At 31.1% G+C, this 18764-nt stretch overlaps 1 protein-coding gene across 1 annotated transcript in view; it reads left to right on the forward strand.

Annotated features, from left to right (window-relative positions):
- Positions 1 to 18764, forward strand: part of LOC130890685 (E3 ubiquitin-protein ligase CBL-B) — a 170095-nt gene that overhangs the window by 118702 nt on the left and 32629 nt on the right. The window contains exon 2 of the mRNA XM_057794904.1: positions 474 to 620. Within this exon, the coding sequence (XP_057650887.1) occupies positions 474 to 620 (147 nt within the window). The remainder of the gene's footprint in view (positions 1 to 473; positions 621 to 18764) is intronic.

Below are 18764 nucleotides of genomic sequence, written 5' to 3' on the forward strand. Positions count from 1 at the left end.
GCTTAGACAACAGTGAGTGCTCAAATTGACTACGTTTTAGTTACAAATCATTTGTATGGGAAAAAGAAAAGAGCTATTTTTAGGGTTTTTCCAGCAATAATTCTAATTTTTCTCGCCGTAAAAACCATCCTTGAACTTCAACGAACATTTTAAAAAAAGATTTGGCCAAATTGGTCCAGGCGTTGTTGAGTTATGCGCTTACCAACACATTTTGCGATTCATTTTTATATTATAGATTGTATGGGAAAAAGAAAAGAGCTATTTTTAGGGTTTTTCCAGCAATAATTCTAATTTTTCTCGCCGTAAAAACCATCCTTGAACTTCAACGAACATTTTAAAAAAAGATTTGGCCAAATTGGTCCAGGCGTTGTTGAGTTATGCGCTTACCAACACATTTTGCGATTCATTTTTATATTATAGATTATGAAATACTTTTTTGAAATATTTTAATTTAAATTTATATTTTGTTTCAGCACGTTGGTACCATGGAAATTATTTAGACAGGAACTGAATAATGTACATCCAATCAGCTCAGGATTAGAAGCAATGGCACTCAAATCAACAATAGATCTTACTTGTAATGATTACATATCAAATTTTGAATTTGACGTATTTACAAGGTAAGTACTATTCAGAGAGAAACGTTCTGAATAAATCGGTCTAATAATATATTGTATAGAATATTTTTGACAAAAATTTTTGTCAACTTTCTACTTCTTAGAGCTTTTTATATGTTTTTCGTGATAATTTGTCTTGATTATTTATACTCGTATATATAAAAATTTAATGTAACATTTTTATATTCACGATGTAATGAACTATTGATTAATATAATTATACAAATTGTGATTGTTAAGTCATATATGGATAAAGACTGAAGTAGGTCGAAACGTCAATTTTTTCGTGTTGTTTTAAACTAATTTTTATAGAAAAGATATCTAAAATCAAGAAAAAATATAACGAGAAATTCTAAAATTTTAATTTCTACATATTTATTCTATATTATTTCGACTAATTGCCGTTTCTCTGACTTGAGGGTTGTCTCTATCATTGAGAGAACAATCGCTGCAATCAGAAATATAATTTTTTTATAAAAAATAAAACTATTCATAGTTTAAGCAAATTTATGTGTTGTGATAGGCTCGCCATGTGTTGATTGAAGATGAAGGGCTTCCAATCCGTGGAAACGAAATAAAACCATACTTTCAAAATATATATACAAAATATAATGTACCTTGACATTCCTCAATCGAATATTATAGTTATAAACTTTATTATTCATTAACGACATGTTTCTCACGGGACGTGTCTTTTAATTGACTCGAATCACACGTTTTTGATTAATCGTGGCTTACAATTACCCTTGATAGTTTTTAATCACTGCACAATCCAATTATTTTCTCGCAAATTTCCAAGCTCATATTGAAAATCAGATATTTCATATTTCCTTGCCTACGTTATACCTACATATAAATATTCTTTATGTGTACGTTTACACTATTTTAGCGTGTACCATGCACAGTTAAAACGAATACAGTTTAATAATTTTAAATGTGTACAAACAAAAACGATCTTTTTTTATGTGTGCGAGTAAATCAGATTAAAATATTTCATTATAATTTTCTAATACTTATCTTCACTAGAATTTCGTATCAAATAAGAGAATAGAACAAAAACGTTTTTTTTTTATAAAATAATAATCATAAGCAAAAACTGTTGCTTAAATCTGTCGTGGATTTTACACATGCTTAATTAGATACATTTATTACTTGACAATACTAGCTGTGCCCTTGGATATGTGCTAACCAAAAAGATATAGAAGAGTTAAGACAGAAAACTATTTTATGGCTTTTTGCAAAAGCAGTACCGTATAAATCTGAGGATTTGGATAAAATTTTCAATTGTTATAAGGAGATGAATTTTACCATGTATTTCAAAAACTTCAATATTTTACTAATTTTTGGTATATGTTATTACAAAAAAATATAACCATATCTAATTTTTAGATTTGTCACATTTATTTGAAATTTTGACAGATAACATCAGAAACATAGCGAAAACTAATAATAAATTTACCTTTGCGAGAATGTTTTGTAACCCTGGCAAAGTCACCTTTCCGCCCTCGTGTAAAGATGGCCCAAGAAGCGTTAGAGGCTCATATTCCGCTTTGATATTTGACACAAGTGGATACTTTTATTTGAAAGCTAAGATAAAGAGTGAAAATAAAAATTCGTGATATGATCGACATATTTTTTCAGACAGTCACGAATTTATTGCTTATGGATAGGTACCAAATCTAAATAGATTAATTTTTTTGTTGCAATTTGGTTATATATTACGTAAATTTGTTTTCAAATCGTTAATCATAGTCATAGTAAATGGTTCAATTTAATACAGGGTGTTTTGGAATATCACTCCAATCTCTCGGGAAATGATTCTATAAGTAAATATAAGGAAAACATTTGGTATAACATAACTTCTAAAAACGCTTCGTAAGCGAGTTATAGTGAGCGATAGATTTCGCCTGGATTCCTGATCCACCAATAAAAGGAAGCCATATTGAATGTCTCAGGTATGAAATTGTCATGCAAAATGCAAATTTGTTTGGTCTATACGTATCTTGACCTGAAAAATTGAATGAAATATCTGTGATAGTTTTTACGTTGACTGACGTAAAATACAAAAAACTCAACTCCAAAATACACTTTTTCTACTTTTGGAGTAACTTTTGGATAACTTTAATCTAATAAATTTAATTCTGAAGGGAATGATGTGTACAATCTCAATAAAAAGTGAATGATCTTTATTTTACTGAATGAAAATCAAAAGAAAAATGAGCAAATTGTGTAAGTAACCTTACATTTAATGATGTTGATCTATGTTACAGATCTTAAACCTATTTTATTCAATATTCTCACCAGATCTGGTTTACAGCTACTTTTTCCTGTTTTCTAGCATAGAACTCGCATTTACAGGAGAAAAATTTTAATCGACAAGGATTTTATCGGATACATAAACGCCTATTTTGAGAAGAAAGATGACAGCTATTTTTGAGAGGGTTAGGAAGGTTAGAGCATTACTAATGGTATAGATTCAAAAGTTGTTGAAAATGATTATGGAAAAAAGGGCTTGTTTCTTTGTTAGGTCGGAAACTTACCTCATATGTTTAAAATTATCTCATGTCTCTATAATTCTACATCTAATTTCAATATCTGGATATAAGTTTTTGTATATCCCTTTTTCCCACTATTTGAATCTTTCTATTTTTATTAGTTTATCATTTATAGTACTATTTATCGGAGGGTGTCTGATTTTTGGAAAGGTGATTACTTTGCTTTTTAAAAGGTATTATTTGAAGACACTATTAATCTAAAATCGTCGCAGTGCCTTCGGGCAGTTTACAAAAACTTTTTGTCAAATACTTGCTTGAAAACATAATTTTGTATGTTACCAATATATTTCTACGCTGTTTTGTAAATGGAAGCTAAGCAGGTGCATTTTGCATTCTTCCCTTTTTATATTTTCTATATAAAAATGTTTTAGTTAGTTTTTTGTTGATTCCAAAGTAAAAACGAGTTCTCATTTTGAATTTTAGCACAGTGAGTAGTATTCTGGGCAACAATAAAAATTTATTCTTAGCGAATTTTCAGTATAAATTACCTCGATCTAATTTCCAAACTAACTACAACTTTCTAAGAGCAGTTAAGACCACAATTTTCTCATAATCCACAGCATAATAGAAGAAAATATAAGGGGTACATAATACTTTGTGGTAGAAACACAACAATTATTAGTCTAATCTTTGTTTATTTGGTCTTTTCAAGCTAATATACGAAGTCCAAGGCATAACCTGGAGATGGCGGTAGTTTTTTGAAAAATACCACTCTATTAGAAAGTACACAATTTATAAAGCATATGTTTCAAGTTTAAAGAAGTCACGTTGCTTAGTATTTGTTTGGCAGCCATCAATAGTGATCGTTTTCAGTTAATTTGTGCACATAGAAAAATTGGTCGTCGTTATTTGATACAATACTTTCATTTGAAAGGCCTTACTCCAAATATAAAAGCTAAACTAGATTCTACTTCGGGTGAGACTGCTCTTTCGTTATCAACAGTAAAATATTGGGTAGCAGAGTTTAAACAAGGCCGTAAGACCTGCGAAGACCAGCATCGCAATGGTCGACCAAATGAGGTGACGACTCCAGAAATATTGAAGAAAATCCACAAAGTGCGAGCTTGCAGACATAGTAGTCATTTCAAAAAGTGCGGTACATAGCATATCAACTGAAAATTTGGACATGAGAAAACTGTGCGTACGATGGGTGCCGCGTTTGCTCTCAATGGATAAAACGTAGGTTCATCACTTGATATCTGAAACAAAAGAATAATCAAAATATTGGACTGAAAAGGGCTCCAAAATGGGCAAAGACCGTTTCATCTGCAGGCAAGGTCATGGCGTTGGTTTTTTAGGTTGCTCGTGGGATAATTTTCATTGACTACCTTGAAAAGGGAAGAGTATTATGCAAATTATTTGCAACGTTTGAGCGAAGAAATTAAGCAAAAACACCCGCATTTGACTAAGAAGAAAGTGTTGTTTCTTCAAGACAATGCGCCAGCTCACACATCCATTATTTCAATGGCCAAAATTATTGAATTAAATTTGAATTGTTACCTCATGCACTCTATTCACCAGGCTTAACCCCTTGGGATTATTTTGTGCTCCCAAAATTGAAACAATTGCTCGGTTGTCAAAGATTTTCCAACAAAGTCCGCAGTTAATGGCTATTTTGAGAAGCTTGATTATTTTTATTATAAAAAGGGTATCGAACTAATTGAACATCGCTGGTAAAAGTATGTTAGAGTTAAAAGGAGATAACGTTGAAAAATAAATGTATTTTTATTCAAAATTCACTTTTTTTCGTCGTTATGACAAAAAGGCCTAACAACTTTCAAAATAAACCATATTTCAGTGACACAATAATTTTATTGTGATGTGCTGCACTATTCTATAAAGTTTTGTTAAGAACTAAGTTGGTTAAAGTGTTTGAATATAGCCGCGTCCCCACTGGACAAACATTGTTTGCCAAACATTTGTCGAAAATTTCGTCAAATTTTTTTGTTTGTAAAACAATGTTCGGCGGTTATTTTGGTGTGGACGCTATCCCAACAAACATTTCATGTATGGAAGGAAAAAGGGCCGCCATTTTTGTTTGTCTAGAGTGTTTCCGTCCTACATCGAACATTGTTTGTCAGTGACTTCCCCTACCACTTGTTTGGCTTGTTTTAGTGTATTTTGAAGTGGTTTTTCGGCGTAATTTTTGGATATAAACGTTGTTATTTGTATTTTTTTATTAAAAATGTTCAGTGGAAAAGTGTGTGTATTGTGGGACCCTAATAATGATAATTATAAAAACAAAATCAAAAGAAGAGATGCATTAGATGACATTGCAAAACATTTAGGTGTAAATAATGTCGCCGAGATTAATAGAAAGATTGAAACTCTTCTAGTGCAATATAGACGAGAGAAAAAGTTACTAGCAACAAATTGTAAGTCCGGGATGGGGGACACAGAAAAAAAGAAGCCTTGGTGGGGATTAACTTATTTAAATTTTTTGGCTGACAAATCAACACCCCGAGAAACGTTTTCCAACGTTGTATCAGTCCAGAATAGCGACAGTTACTTAGAGTCCACAAGTGCCATTAACACTATATTGTGATGACCTTTGTAATTAAAAAACTGTGACCCGCTGTTTTCTGGTGATTGTAATACAATATGCTTACCATCAAGGGCTCCTAAACATTGATCGAACTGCCATATGTTTTTGTAGCCCGCAGCAACTAACTCCCATTCTTTGGGTGTTGAAGATATGTACGTATTCTTTCAAACCTTTTACAATTGCGGTGCAAACTTACGGAACAATTTTTGAAATGCTTTGTTTGGATACCTTAAATAAATACATCAACGCATGATAGGAATCACAAGAAGCCAAAAACTTGAGTGTTATAGCCAGACGATCTTGAACGCTGATTGCTTCACGCAAATTAGTATTTTGTTTACTTATGATTGGTTCTATCATCGATATTAACACTTCAAAATCCCCATTTGACATTCTCGTAAACTTTGTAAACAAACACCTGGCTGTCAAATCATTTCAGAAATAATCACCACTATATTCATAACGCCGTGAAAACAATTGTCTCTGCCACCATCGACGAGAACGAGGTTTTTCCATTAAAATATAAGCTGCTGCAATGCAGCCCAGACGACGGCGGCGGTTCAAATCACCCATTCTTCGACAAAACCTAACTGACTAGTGTTTCATGCCGAATCGCTGTTTGTTTGGTGAAAATGTTTGTCAAACAATTGTTTGTTGAAATAAGAAATGTTTGTTAAAACTGCACTTTAATCAACATGTTTGACAAACTTGTTTCCCCATTGTTTGTTCAATGGAGACGCACGCACCTTATGTTGTCTTTTCGATCAGTTGGACGAGCTAATATTGCATATCATCTTTGTAGCCGAAACTTTATTTCTGCAACATTGTACCGATTTCCTATTCTCCATGTATATACAGGTTATTTCTAAATTCGTGCCAAAAAAATCAAGAGTTGATTTCCCGTATGAATTATAATGGATCTTTCCTATACCAAAATTTTCGCAGACCATCCTCTTTCGAGATATAAACCCTAAAAAATTCACCGAATATATTGGTTCTAGGAAAAACAAGCCGACTTCACTTGCTTTTAATTTTAACAACAGTTATCGGAAAAACTAATTCTAACCTGAAATTGGTCTTTTTATAACGTGGTGGTAATTAATTTTTATTTTATTTTTTTCACTTGATAAATGATGAGTGTTAACAATAGAGTTATTAGACACGATTTCCTTTAAAAATAGAACTCATAGCGAAAACGTAATCTTTTGGATTTGAACATTGTATATAAATCAAAATGAAAAAAAAACTAAACTATACAGCAAACACCGGGAATTTCGTTATGTATACATACCGAGATTCTGTGTTTTTCATTTCTGAAAACACATTGGTCATATAGGCAACTAGCCTATATGACTATATAGACTATATAAGGCCGATTTCAATAAAACTAATGGCGCATGTGCGTACCTGTCAATAATGTCACAAATAGTCGATTTTATTAAAATCAACGTAACAATAATTCCCTATTTAATAGAAAGTAAGGTACAATATACTAATTTTCTCCCCTTATTAAGTAACAACAGACAATACTTGCGATTAATGTTTTGCGAGCTCACAGAAATTACTAAAATTCAAACTTCTATCTTTACTCGAATTGGACATAAATCACATCAAACTAAATTATACTCATCATTTTCTAGAGATACCATTTTTGATGATAAAATTTTGTTATAGGACAATCACATCCTAATTTTTTTTGTTTGATCTCGATAACACCCTGTATTGATATATTATTGTCTCTTTGGCTAAGTTAACTTTTTATTCCTATGAAGATATGCCACTCTGTATATTTTGTAACTAGAGGAATTGGGTCTGGCAACAGTGCATTTTTAAATACCACTATTCTTAAGTACTAATCTCTGACTGCGGTTGATTCACCAGCACCAATAATGCCGACAAAGAAAAGATCTGCCAAGAAATTTTTGTATTCAGTTTTCTTTCGTTATATAGAATTAGTGAAAACAATGTACCGGGTTTTCGTATTACGAGGTATCTTAAGAAATGTGTAAATTTTAAGCATTTTCCTTTAAACATAAATTACTCCGGTTTGACTGAACGGATTATAACATTTTTCGACTCCTCAAAATTAGTTCCAATTATTAGTCAATATTACTTATGGTGTCACCTTGCTAGTGACGATCTAAATGTTCAAATTGTCGCCCATCATTTTCGATACAAGCGTTTATCTTTGAAGAGTAGATTGAACAGCAGTCTCAATTTCTGCTTTCGGAATACTCTGAATGGCGTTTCGTATTCTCTCGGATCATGTTATCTCTTATAGTGGGTCTAATTGCACAGACAAGCATTATCTAGAAATTCTCTAACTTGTCTGGAGAAATGCGCCAGACATACATTGTGCTGAAACAACATAGACCTACGAGTTGCTAGTGATATATCTTCTAGAAGAAGTGGTAATTCATCCCTTATAAAATTTAGGTAGCGTTCCCCGCTAATTGCATTGTAAAAAATAAAAGGTCCAATTATCTGACCGTCTACAATACCACACTATACATTCACCGACCATCGCCCCTGATACTGTGACCAATAGTGCATATTATGCTGACCACAAAATACGTGACAGTAATTGAGGGTCGTCATATACCATATGTAGTAACCAGTTGGAATAATCCAACCTTCTGTCGTAATCACGATCAACCAATAGTTGATGCAGTACTATATGATATTGATGAAATCTACTGCATGTTTCCGTTTAACATTTTCCAAGCAAAGCTAGATTTGAAAAATAAATAAATAGCGCACTCTAGCGTATATGTTACTCATTAGGTTGTTTCCAAATTATACTCTCACATTGGTAGAAAGGAGCTCTCTTCAAAAAGACTGAGTTTGCATAGTTAGGTTAAGTAGAACTGGACTTACAGACGTTTTTTCATAATAAAGTTCCCGCTTCCCCCCACATCTTATTTGAAGAGATAGACTAAAACTTGTAAAATCAAATATACGCTGAATTTCTTGAAGAATACGATAATCATAGTGTAAATGCAACTTAATTAGGCAAAATTTGTAAATTATCCATTTTATAATTTTTGGTATTAAATTATGCCCTCTGGCGGTGGACCTACAACTCTGTAAATAATTTCCTGGTTTTTCTTGAGGTCACTTTTGTTATAAATTTTTTTTTTCCGAAGCTGTACTATAAACGGTTCCCGAGATAATTAGGACACCCGGTACTGTTATATCAACCACAAAATGTTTACCTGAGGCAACATTCACTTGGTAGCAATATTTTGTAAGCATTTAAAAGATAACTGGCTACAAGCTATACATTCGTGGAAGCGTCGTTTAAAGAGCATAGATGTAGGTGGTGATTAGTTTGAACATAAATGAAATCATTTTCCTTGAAAGACTAGTTTTCTTATATTCCAAAATATATAGCTTGTATATATATCTCAACTGCTTTTGTGGTGTGTATATAATTTCAAATGCTATCGTTTTTCACCATTTCATTATTCAGGCAGCAATATATATAAGGCCACACATTCGAGGAATTCATTCTCCGTTATTAATTATTCATAGTTTTATAAACAGATGCGGCACAGAGAAACATATTTACATATATATGCACATGACACAATACGAATTGTTGCATGCCTTACTTGGCAGCTTCTTTTTATTTTATCATATTATCTGATATTGACTTAAAAGGGCGTGTCAATGAACTTAAAGTGAGTCTCAAGTACTTTTGAGTTGATTGTATTCGATCATACGCGTCAAACATATTAGCGGACTAGAATGCCTTGACCATTTTACACTTTGAAAGCAAATATTATTATCAATATTCTATTATCATATTTATGTGTCATGTCATATTTTATGTACAGCGTTTCTAAACATCAATAGATTTAAAATATTTATACCGTTCTGCCAATTTTGGTTGCACCGAAATAAATTTTTTATATTGAAGGGTATTGTTAACAGAAATTTTTGTGGTTGACTATAGAATGATTATTCATATATTTATTTAATCGATTGCGAAAGAAATGTAGTGTTACACATATCCTAGGAATATGTTTGAGTGTGTCTTGTCATATACAAAATAAGAAGAATGCTTTCCAAAACCAGATTTTTTGTTATACAAGACATAAACGCGAAAATATTATTGTTTATCGCTTCAGTGTTGTTCCCAATATGTATGATCATTAGAAAAATGAAAATCGTAAACAGTGGGAAAAACAAATTATTCAATGATTTAAAAATTAACTGAAATATCTAAATCAAAAGTTATCGCGTAATATAATAAAAAGGAAGTGGTATAGAGCGCACGGAAAATTAATAATGAAAAATGTAGACATATGTAAGACGACGAAAAATTTGTAATATTTGTATAAAAAATATAGTTTATACTTATATGAAAATAATTCCAAAAAAATTCACCGATACATTATAAAAGTGTCCTTTACTCTATTGAATATAAGATCTTAATTTTTAAATTCGTAAAATAAAATTATCATTCGACATTCTGAAACTCTTTTTCTAAAACTAATAGTTTCGTCAAAATAATTGAAATACAATAATATTATTCCTATTATTTATTAAATAAAAAGTGTTGTTTTCGCGATAGGTTCTGAATAGTTTGTGATTTTGGAAGACGCAATTAAACTCGTCTGCATTTATCCTCTATTCCTCTATTGAATTCTTTATTTGTGTGTCAAACTGAATATAAATTATTATTAATGCATCTAAATATTCTTGATTTTAGGTCACTTCTGTTTTAAAATTAGTTTTTTTTGTTATTTTTAAAAGACAGATAAATTTTGACGTTTCGACTTTTCTTTAAGTCTTTATCAAATTATGATATTCACATTGATAATTTGCTTATTATATTGATCTATAGATCACCTTTATCCTGAATATCAAAATAAGGATAAAATCAACTTAGAACTTTGTTCCAACAAGAAAAATTAATTTTTCCTTAGTTTCCACATTTCAAATATATAGCAGTAATCAATTAAATTTATTAGAATTTACAAAATAGAGTTATAAATTTTACTTAAATTATTTAGATCTTTTTTATCATTTATAGCTTTTTTGTTCTTATGAATGTGAACCATTTCTAAAAATTCATTCTTTCGTGTATTAGATTCCGTTTCAAGAATTTTTGAATCTTTATAATTGAATTTATGTTTTTTTGATATATCATGGTTCGTTAATTTAGTTCTATTTTTCTTATCTAATTGACGACCTTTTAGTCTATTTTCTAAATACTGAGATGTTTGCCCTATGTAGACAGCATCACAATTAGTACAAGGCACTTGATATATAATATTACTTCTTTTGTTTTTTGGTGTTTTAGATTTTAATTTAGTGAAATATTTGGATAATGTATTATGTCCTCTATGACTTATACTAATATCATATTTATTGAAATAATTCGATAATTGTTGGGAAAGTCCTTGTACATATCCTTGTTCATCGGACACAACTGAACTGGAAAGAAATTTTAAGGATCCAGAATTATTAAGACAGTTAGCTTTTTTAACAGATCTAACTAATCATCTTAACAGTTTAAACTTGAGTCTTCAAGGAAGAAACAAGACGGTTTCAGATTTAATCGGAAAAATAAACGTATTTCGGAATAAGCTGAGCGTGTTTAAACATGCGTTGGAAACAACAACCTGACATACTTCCCTAGCTGTCTGCAACTAGCAAAAGAATTCAAAAGTCAGGAAAATATTGAGTTTTCATGCTGCAGTTCACAAAGTTATTGATGAATTCAATACAAGATTTGAAGAAAGCAATCATTGAAGATCAACCACCCGACTTACAAATTGAGTTATGTGACCTTCAAGCTGACATGTTCCTAATCACCAGACAAGAAAGGGGACCTGAATTTTTCAAATTACTGTCTAAAGAGAAATTTCCAAATCTGCGAGATTTTGGACTGAATATTACATCAATGTTCGGAAGCACATATACATGTGACTTTTCCTCCATGAAGTACATTAAAAACCACAACAGAAGCAACCTCACCGATTTTTCCTTACGTCATCTCATGAGAGTGTCTACAACTGAACTGGAGATGGACATTTCCTCATTGGTGGATGAAGCCGATGGACCACAGTCTTCACATTAGATATAACTTTTTATTATTATTGCAATGTTTCTCTTAGCTCTCAAAAAAAATATGTATAAATTTTCCATTCATTTACAAAAACGTACTCAATGAGCAATATAAGAAATAATACTCTTTTGTTGTTTCAATTATTTTTATACCTTACATTATTTTATACCAAAATTATTATATGGCCCGCAACCACATCAAAGGTTTTAGTTTTGGCCCTTGGGGCCTTGCAAGTTGGACACCCCTGGTATAGACCAAGAATCCATCATGGTTCCATATAAACAACCTGTTTTCAGATGTTTACATCTTTAATTATATTTTTACATTGATACCATTCAATATTAATATCCTTATGGAAAAGATGTGTTCATATTTTCTCTTTGGCTCTTGTTAAGAAGTAGCATATCAACATAACATATCAAATAAAAGTAAATTTAACAAATTCATATCTTCCTATAATTATTGTATGTTGAATGTATCGATCTAACCGTTTTTAGTTTTAATCCGATTTCAACTGGCACTGGATAAACTATTATTTGGTAAATCAAGTGCAACACGTTCAACCTCTAAGAAACAGGTCACTAGATACTTTTGTAGCGCATTTATAGTACCTGCTTAGAATACACTACGCACTGTTTCAAAAATAATCAATAATTATAATGGACAATCCATTCGACATTCAAGAGTATAACTTCTAAGGCAAATGCAGTTATATACAGAAGAAAAGTGTCCTATTGTTTATCTCGTATGATACCTTCCGTTTCAATCCAATTTTAAATTCATGTAATAAAGAAACTTATGATGTGGACAAAGTAAAAAATCGTACTTAGTTTTAATTCAATCTATTATTATACTTGAATACAATAGACTCTTATTCGTCCACATAAATCGACTCTCTGCAAATTCCTTGTCTTAAGCATCTGTACGTAATTTATTTATATTTGCAAATATGCAACTATAATGAATTATTAAAATTTTTTCATTTTTACTCAATATAAATTCCATAAAGCACACACCAACAATGTCTTCAACATAATGTGCAAAATGGAGAAAGTGTTTGATAAGGCAGGTAGATGTGTCTTTTTTCTTCGTAAAAAGTAGCCGAAATTACCAATACCCAACTAACTCAATATTGAAAAATATAACAAGGTATATAAGATCATAAAACTCTAATTATATTAGTTGCTAAATTCTTTATGTAGAATTGAATATCTCCTTGCGTAATACATTTATTAAAGGAATTATTATAATAAATGGATTAAAGTCTTCAAACGCAAGGCACGGAAAAGACATTACAACAATTTATAACAGTGTAGTTTCGCTTACCCTAATAAGGAATAATAATAATTTATCGGTTTTTAGATGAACAGTTAAATAAATTCAATAAATCAGAATAACATAAATGGTAAAAAGTACAAGGCTGGTGAGTATATTTTACTTTTAGAATAGTGAATAGGTCAATGATAAATAATCAATTTTCTAGTTATTTCACAAAAAATTCAAAAATCTGTGCTTGCGTCAATCATTTCGTAAAATCGAGTTTAAAAATCTAATTAAGTTCATTATGGATATCTTATGACCTCTTAGTAAATTACGGAATTAGTTCTATAAAAAAAATCATAGGTACCAACAAAATAAAAAATAGCGTACCAAAACTGCGGAAAAAACAAACTTTTCCCTATTCATACCTCTTCTGGCTTTTTATTGTTATGACGTATGTTTTTGAGATTATATTTTCTAATATAAGTTTTAATAGAATATTTAGTTTTACACTAAAAAATACCCTTGATAAAATTCAAAATGATTTACAGAATGATTTGAATAATTTTATTGTATGTAATATATGATGGAGCTTATGTTAAATTCTTTAAATATCGTGAAATATTTCAAGAAAAAAATTGAAAAATAACCAGATTGTCAAATGTCTGTCGTTTATACGATTTCGGAAATACCAATTATAATATGTATTGAACTTCTATAAAATTTAGAAAATTTACATTCAATTTCCAAATTATCTATACAAAATTTATATTTATTTATTATTAAGATGGTAGCTTACTGATGATAAGCAATTAACAATCAAAATATATCCCAATTTTTAATAAATCGACAGTTTATAAACCTTGAAATATTGAAAAAGCTATGCATTTGCGAAGTATTGTCCAGAAAAGTGTCCTAAAAGAAACGTACCAAATGAAAAAATGTAACGACATTATCGAGAGTAGGAAAGATTAAATTCTGGTTGGTTGACTACTCAAAAACTATACTGAAATGGAATAGAACGCCAAATAAATACTCTACTTTAATATTTTGAAGATACTACATTTACATGCTTACTTCTACAAATAAATAGTTCAAGAGCTCTTATAAACGATATACCGGGAAAACACGTTGAAACGTTTATTACGTTACCAACTTGATTATTTAGGTAATTCTCTATATGGAACAATGGAGAATTCAATGCTTAATCAGTAAAATGATCGAAAGAGAAAGATAATACTTCAAAAAACAATGTCTTGTTTGTTTTATTCAATATTTTCTTTCCGTTGCCTAATGACACTATTGATCAATAGAAACACCGATTTTTGGTCTGGAAGGCAGTACGCCTACGCAAATGAAAGAGGAGTTACATATAATGTACGGAGACTGTACAATCATTCAATAAAAAATAGTCCATTGAATCAGAATAAAAATTGGATGACATACAAGTTCTCGATGGATGACGCGATTTTTATGGAAATTTGGATTTATATATTCTTCACACTCTATATTCGACGTGTGTCTGAAATGTTTATCTTTTATTTTTAGGCCATGTAAACAACCCCTCAAACTCATAAATACGAAAACTATACAAACTAATATTTTTTTATACTAAAACCATACTGGAATATGAAATAATACTTACATTGTGGATCATGGATTCCATATTGAACATATTTAAACCTATAAAAACCACAACAAACACAAAATTTTTTCTTATTGCAAACATTCAAAAACAACCCCTTGTAACTTTTATAACTATACTTTTTAAAAATTTCCAATATTAATTTCAGCTACATAAACAAAAGATAGAAATTTTTCACTTTCCAATGCATTTTTCAAAGTATTTTGAGAAAAGAAATATCTTTTGAAGTTTAATAACAAAAATTAACAACGTTATATTTTCAAATAAAGTATTATAATTTGCATGAATTTAAAGTACCTAAATAATATACAAGGATGGTCCCAGAAGTAACAAAGAAAACACAAAAATTTTGGAAAAAAGTATATTTATATTTCACCGTAATCTCCTTTTAGCACCATACACTTTTCCAAGCGACGTTTAGAAGTTCGATACCCTTTCTGGAAACAAAATAATCCAAGGGGACTAAATCTGGCGAATAGGCTGCATGTGATAACAATTCAAACTTCAATTCATTAATTTTGGCCATTGCAATAACGGATGTATGAGCTGGTGCCGTTTTTGCTTGATTTCTTTCGACGTCATGACCTTCCTTGCAGGTGAAACAGTCTTTGTCTTCTTTGGAGACGGTTCTCCCTTTTTAGTCCATTGTTTTGATTGTTCTTTTGTTTTGGGTGTGAAGTGATACACCCACGTTTCATCTAAGGTTATGAAACGGTGCAAAAAGTCGTTTTTGTTGTTTTTGTTCCATTGTGATCAAATGCGGCACCTATTTTGCCGACAGCTTTCTTATGTCAAATTTTGAGTTGACATGCTATGTACCGCACTTTTTGAAATGCCTACTATGTCTGCAAGCTCGAATTTTGGGGATTTTCTTCAACATTTCCGGAGTCATCATCTCATTATGTCGACCACTGCGATGCTGGTCTTTGCAGGTCGTACGGCTTTGTTTAAACTCTGCTACCTAATAATCTACTGTTCATAACGCTATAGAGCAGTCTCATCTGGAGTAGACTCTAGTTTAACTTTTATATTGGTTGTGCTAATGCCTTTGCAATAAAAGTATTACATAACGATGACCAATTTTTTGCATATTCACAAATTCACTAAAATCGTTCACTATTGGTAGCTGTAACCGAATACTAAACAACGTGGCGTCTTCAAACTTGAAACATATGCAGTATACATTGTGTACTTTCTAATACAGTGGTATTTTTCAAGCAATTACCGCCATCTCTATGTCAGGCCGGGTACTTTTCTTATATCATTGAAACACTAGCCGGATTATTTTAGAATTAAAGGCAACTCAACAAATTCATAACGAACGTTATATATATTTTTATAAATAAACATTTTGGATGTGGATGAATATTACCATTGACACCTCTGATAATTCAATAAATGAATTTATAGATCACGTACCATATCAATTTACACTCTGTTTTATTCACTATCCTTAATTGACAAAATTCATATTTTCAACTAATTGTAATAGTTGAAATCAAAAATTTATATTCAAATTATTCACAGTTACATTGAAAACCTTCTATTTACTGAGCTACTACTAGATTTAATTATTAATTAGCAAAAATACTAACTTTCTTCTTGAAACGTTCTGTAACATTCTATCACCACAATAAATTGTCATGGTGTTTTCTAATCTTTCAAATATGAAACAGCAAGTCTTATTAACATTTAAATTTAATCAAGGCCTATCAAATTATCAATTTATAGTCAACCCACAGTAAATGAATTAGAAATTCTCTATCTGGTATACCACATGCATTTCTGATAATGAACTGAATGTTTACTACAGATCACAAATATTCAGAGAATTTTCAATTAAGACTTCTTCTGTCCTTATACATCCTTATACATCAGTCTCTTCATACCGCAATGATTCCTCGAAAACAGTTGAGTTGATAAATATAACTAAGTGATAAAAAATGATAAAAATACTTTAATCTGCTCAAATATTTTTTTCTACAAGAGTAATTTCTATATAAAATTAATCTGCAATGCCGCTTGACACCCTCACAGTACAGCTGGGTTCACTTGCAGAGTCGAGCTATATCACCGTCCAGAGACAAATTCTATATTTTATTCATTTGGTGTTTTTTCTTTGGTTGATTTTTCATGACTGAATAAATACCTATTTCCCAGAAATAATGATATTTATCATTTTACTCCAGCTATCATTGTTTTTGTTGATGCAAGGGATAGATTTGTAACAATATACAGCGATGCAGGGAGATGTTTAAACATATAAAAAAGCAGAATGCTACGATCTATATTAATTTCCTCCCCTTGAGATTGATTCCTGATATTAACTTGGAACAACCTTATATATTATTAGGGGATATTTAGTTTAACAAGAAGTATGATTAAGTCATATCTTCAAGCAAAGTAGGATAAATCTGAAGTCATGTATCATAGGTATGTCCAAAAAACATCAAAAAATCCAATTGGTGTGATAATTCAATATTTGAGAATATTTTACAAAATCATCGCTTCAAAATAAAACAGTTTTATGCCCAAATGACAATAGTAGTACAGTTTAGAGAGTTAGTCGAAGAAAATGAGAACGTATTTGAAGCATATTATGAGGTTAGGGAGAAATTTAAACCATGTGTTAATTCTATTAAGCCTATGTCGTGTCAAGATAATGTCATACGATGGTTGCTGCTCAATTTTTGAGATGTGAATGGTGAATGCGAATATGAATATGTCAAAGCAGACATTGCCATCATAAAGTTTGACATTTTTATTGGTAAACGTACTCAGAACGTGTTGTCATACGAGTGCTATTTGAGTTGTTTATAGATATTCATCTTAGAAATGGAAATAAATCGCGAAAATGTTTGTGCCATGATTTTCTATGACTTTCAACGTGGATTACACCAACAGCAGTGTGCCGATCAACTCGCTTCGACTTTTGAGAAAAAAGCTTCGCTGATTTTCCAACTTCAATTGTGGTCGCACTTCTCTACAGGATGAAATTCGTTTGAGGTCGTCCAAAATCGGTTTTGTGAAAAAACATCGATGCTGTGCGTAAACTAATTTGCAAGATTGAGGCATACTTGGGTATTAGTTCCATTCGCATACATTCAATATTACATGAACATTTGGCTGTAAAAAAGATTTGTTCGCCTTGGATACTGCTCAAAAAAAGCTAATGTTGATTGGGGAAAAGAAATGCTGAAAAAATTCTGTGGTGCTTCAAAGAGGTCTTTAAGATCGAAACAGAAGACGAATCATGAATTTATGTATATGAACCCGAAACTAAAAAACAATCGACTATATGGATCTTTCAAGATGAACCAAATCCAAGTTGTTGGCGCACGAAGCAAATGGTTGCCTGCTTTTTCGGGAAAAATGGACATATCGCTATCCTTCTGAATGGTACACCATCAGCGAAATACATCGCAGAAGACGAATCATTCTCCACCATGACAATGCGATCTCTCATACATCAGTTCAAACAGTTTTTGAACAGTCAAAGCATCGAGTTGATGGGTCATCCTTGTTTGGCACCAAACGATTTCTTAGCTCTGCAAATCAAAAATAAATTGCGAGGTCAACGTTTTTATACACCTGAAGAAGTAGTTGATGCGCTCAAATCACATGTTTTGGAGGTACCTCAATCCGAATGGAAAAATGCCTCAAATGGTTAAAACGCATGCAAAAGTGTATTGATCTTAATAGAGAATATATTGAAAAATAATAGAGCCATATTCAATTATAAATATTTGATTTTTTTTTCGATCTCCAAACTTAAGTAGCAACCCTCCTATACCTTGTCGAAATATGTTTTTTTTGTGTTCATTCTATCCCATCAAACATTAAGTATTTCAAAACTAATGGATTAATACTAACAGTTTTATTAAACGTCTTATATATCTTATATAATTTTTATGTACTTTTGGTTGTTAACTACCTTACGGTTGTGTGTCTTATACTATAATACATTAGCTACTCTACAAACACAACCGTACAGCAAGGAACTTACCACCAAATTGAAATGTTTGATCTCTAGGTTATTGAACTGTTCTCCTCAAATTACAAT

This window comes from Diorhabda carinulata, chromosome 2, assembly GCF_026250575.1.
Source record: "Diorhabda carinulata isolate Delta chromosome 2, icDioCari1.1, whole genome shotgun sequence".
Taxonomy (NCBI): domain Eukaryota; kingdom Metazoa; phylum Arthropoda; class Insecta; order Coleoptera; family Chrysomelidae; genus Diorhabda; species Diorhabda carinulata.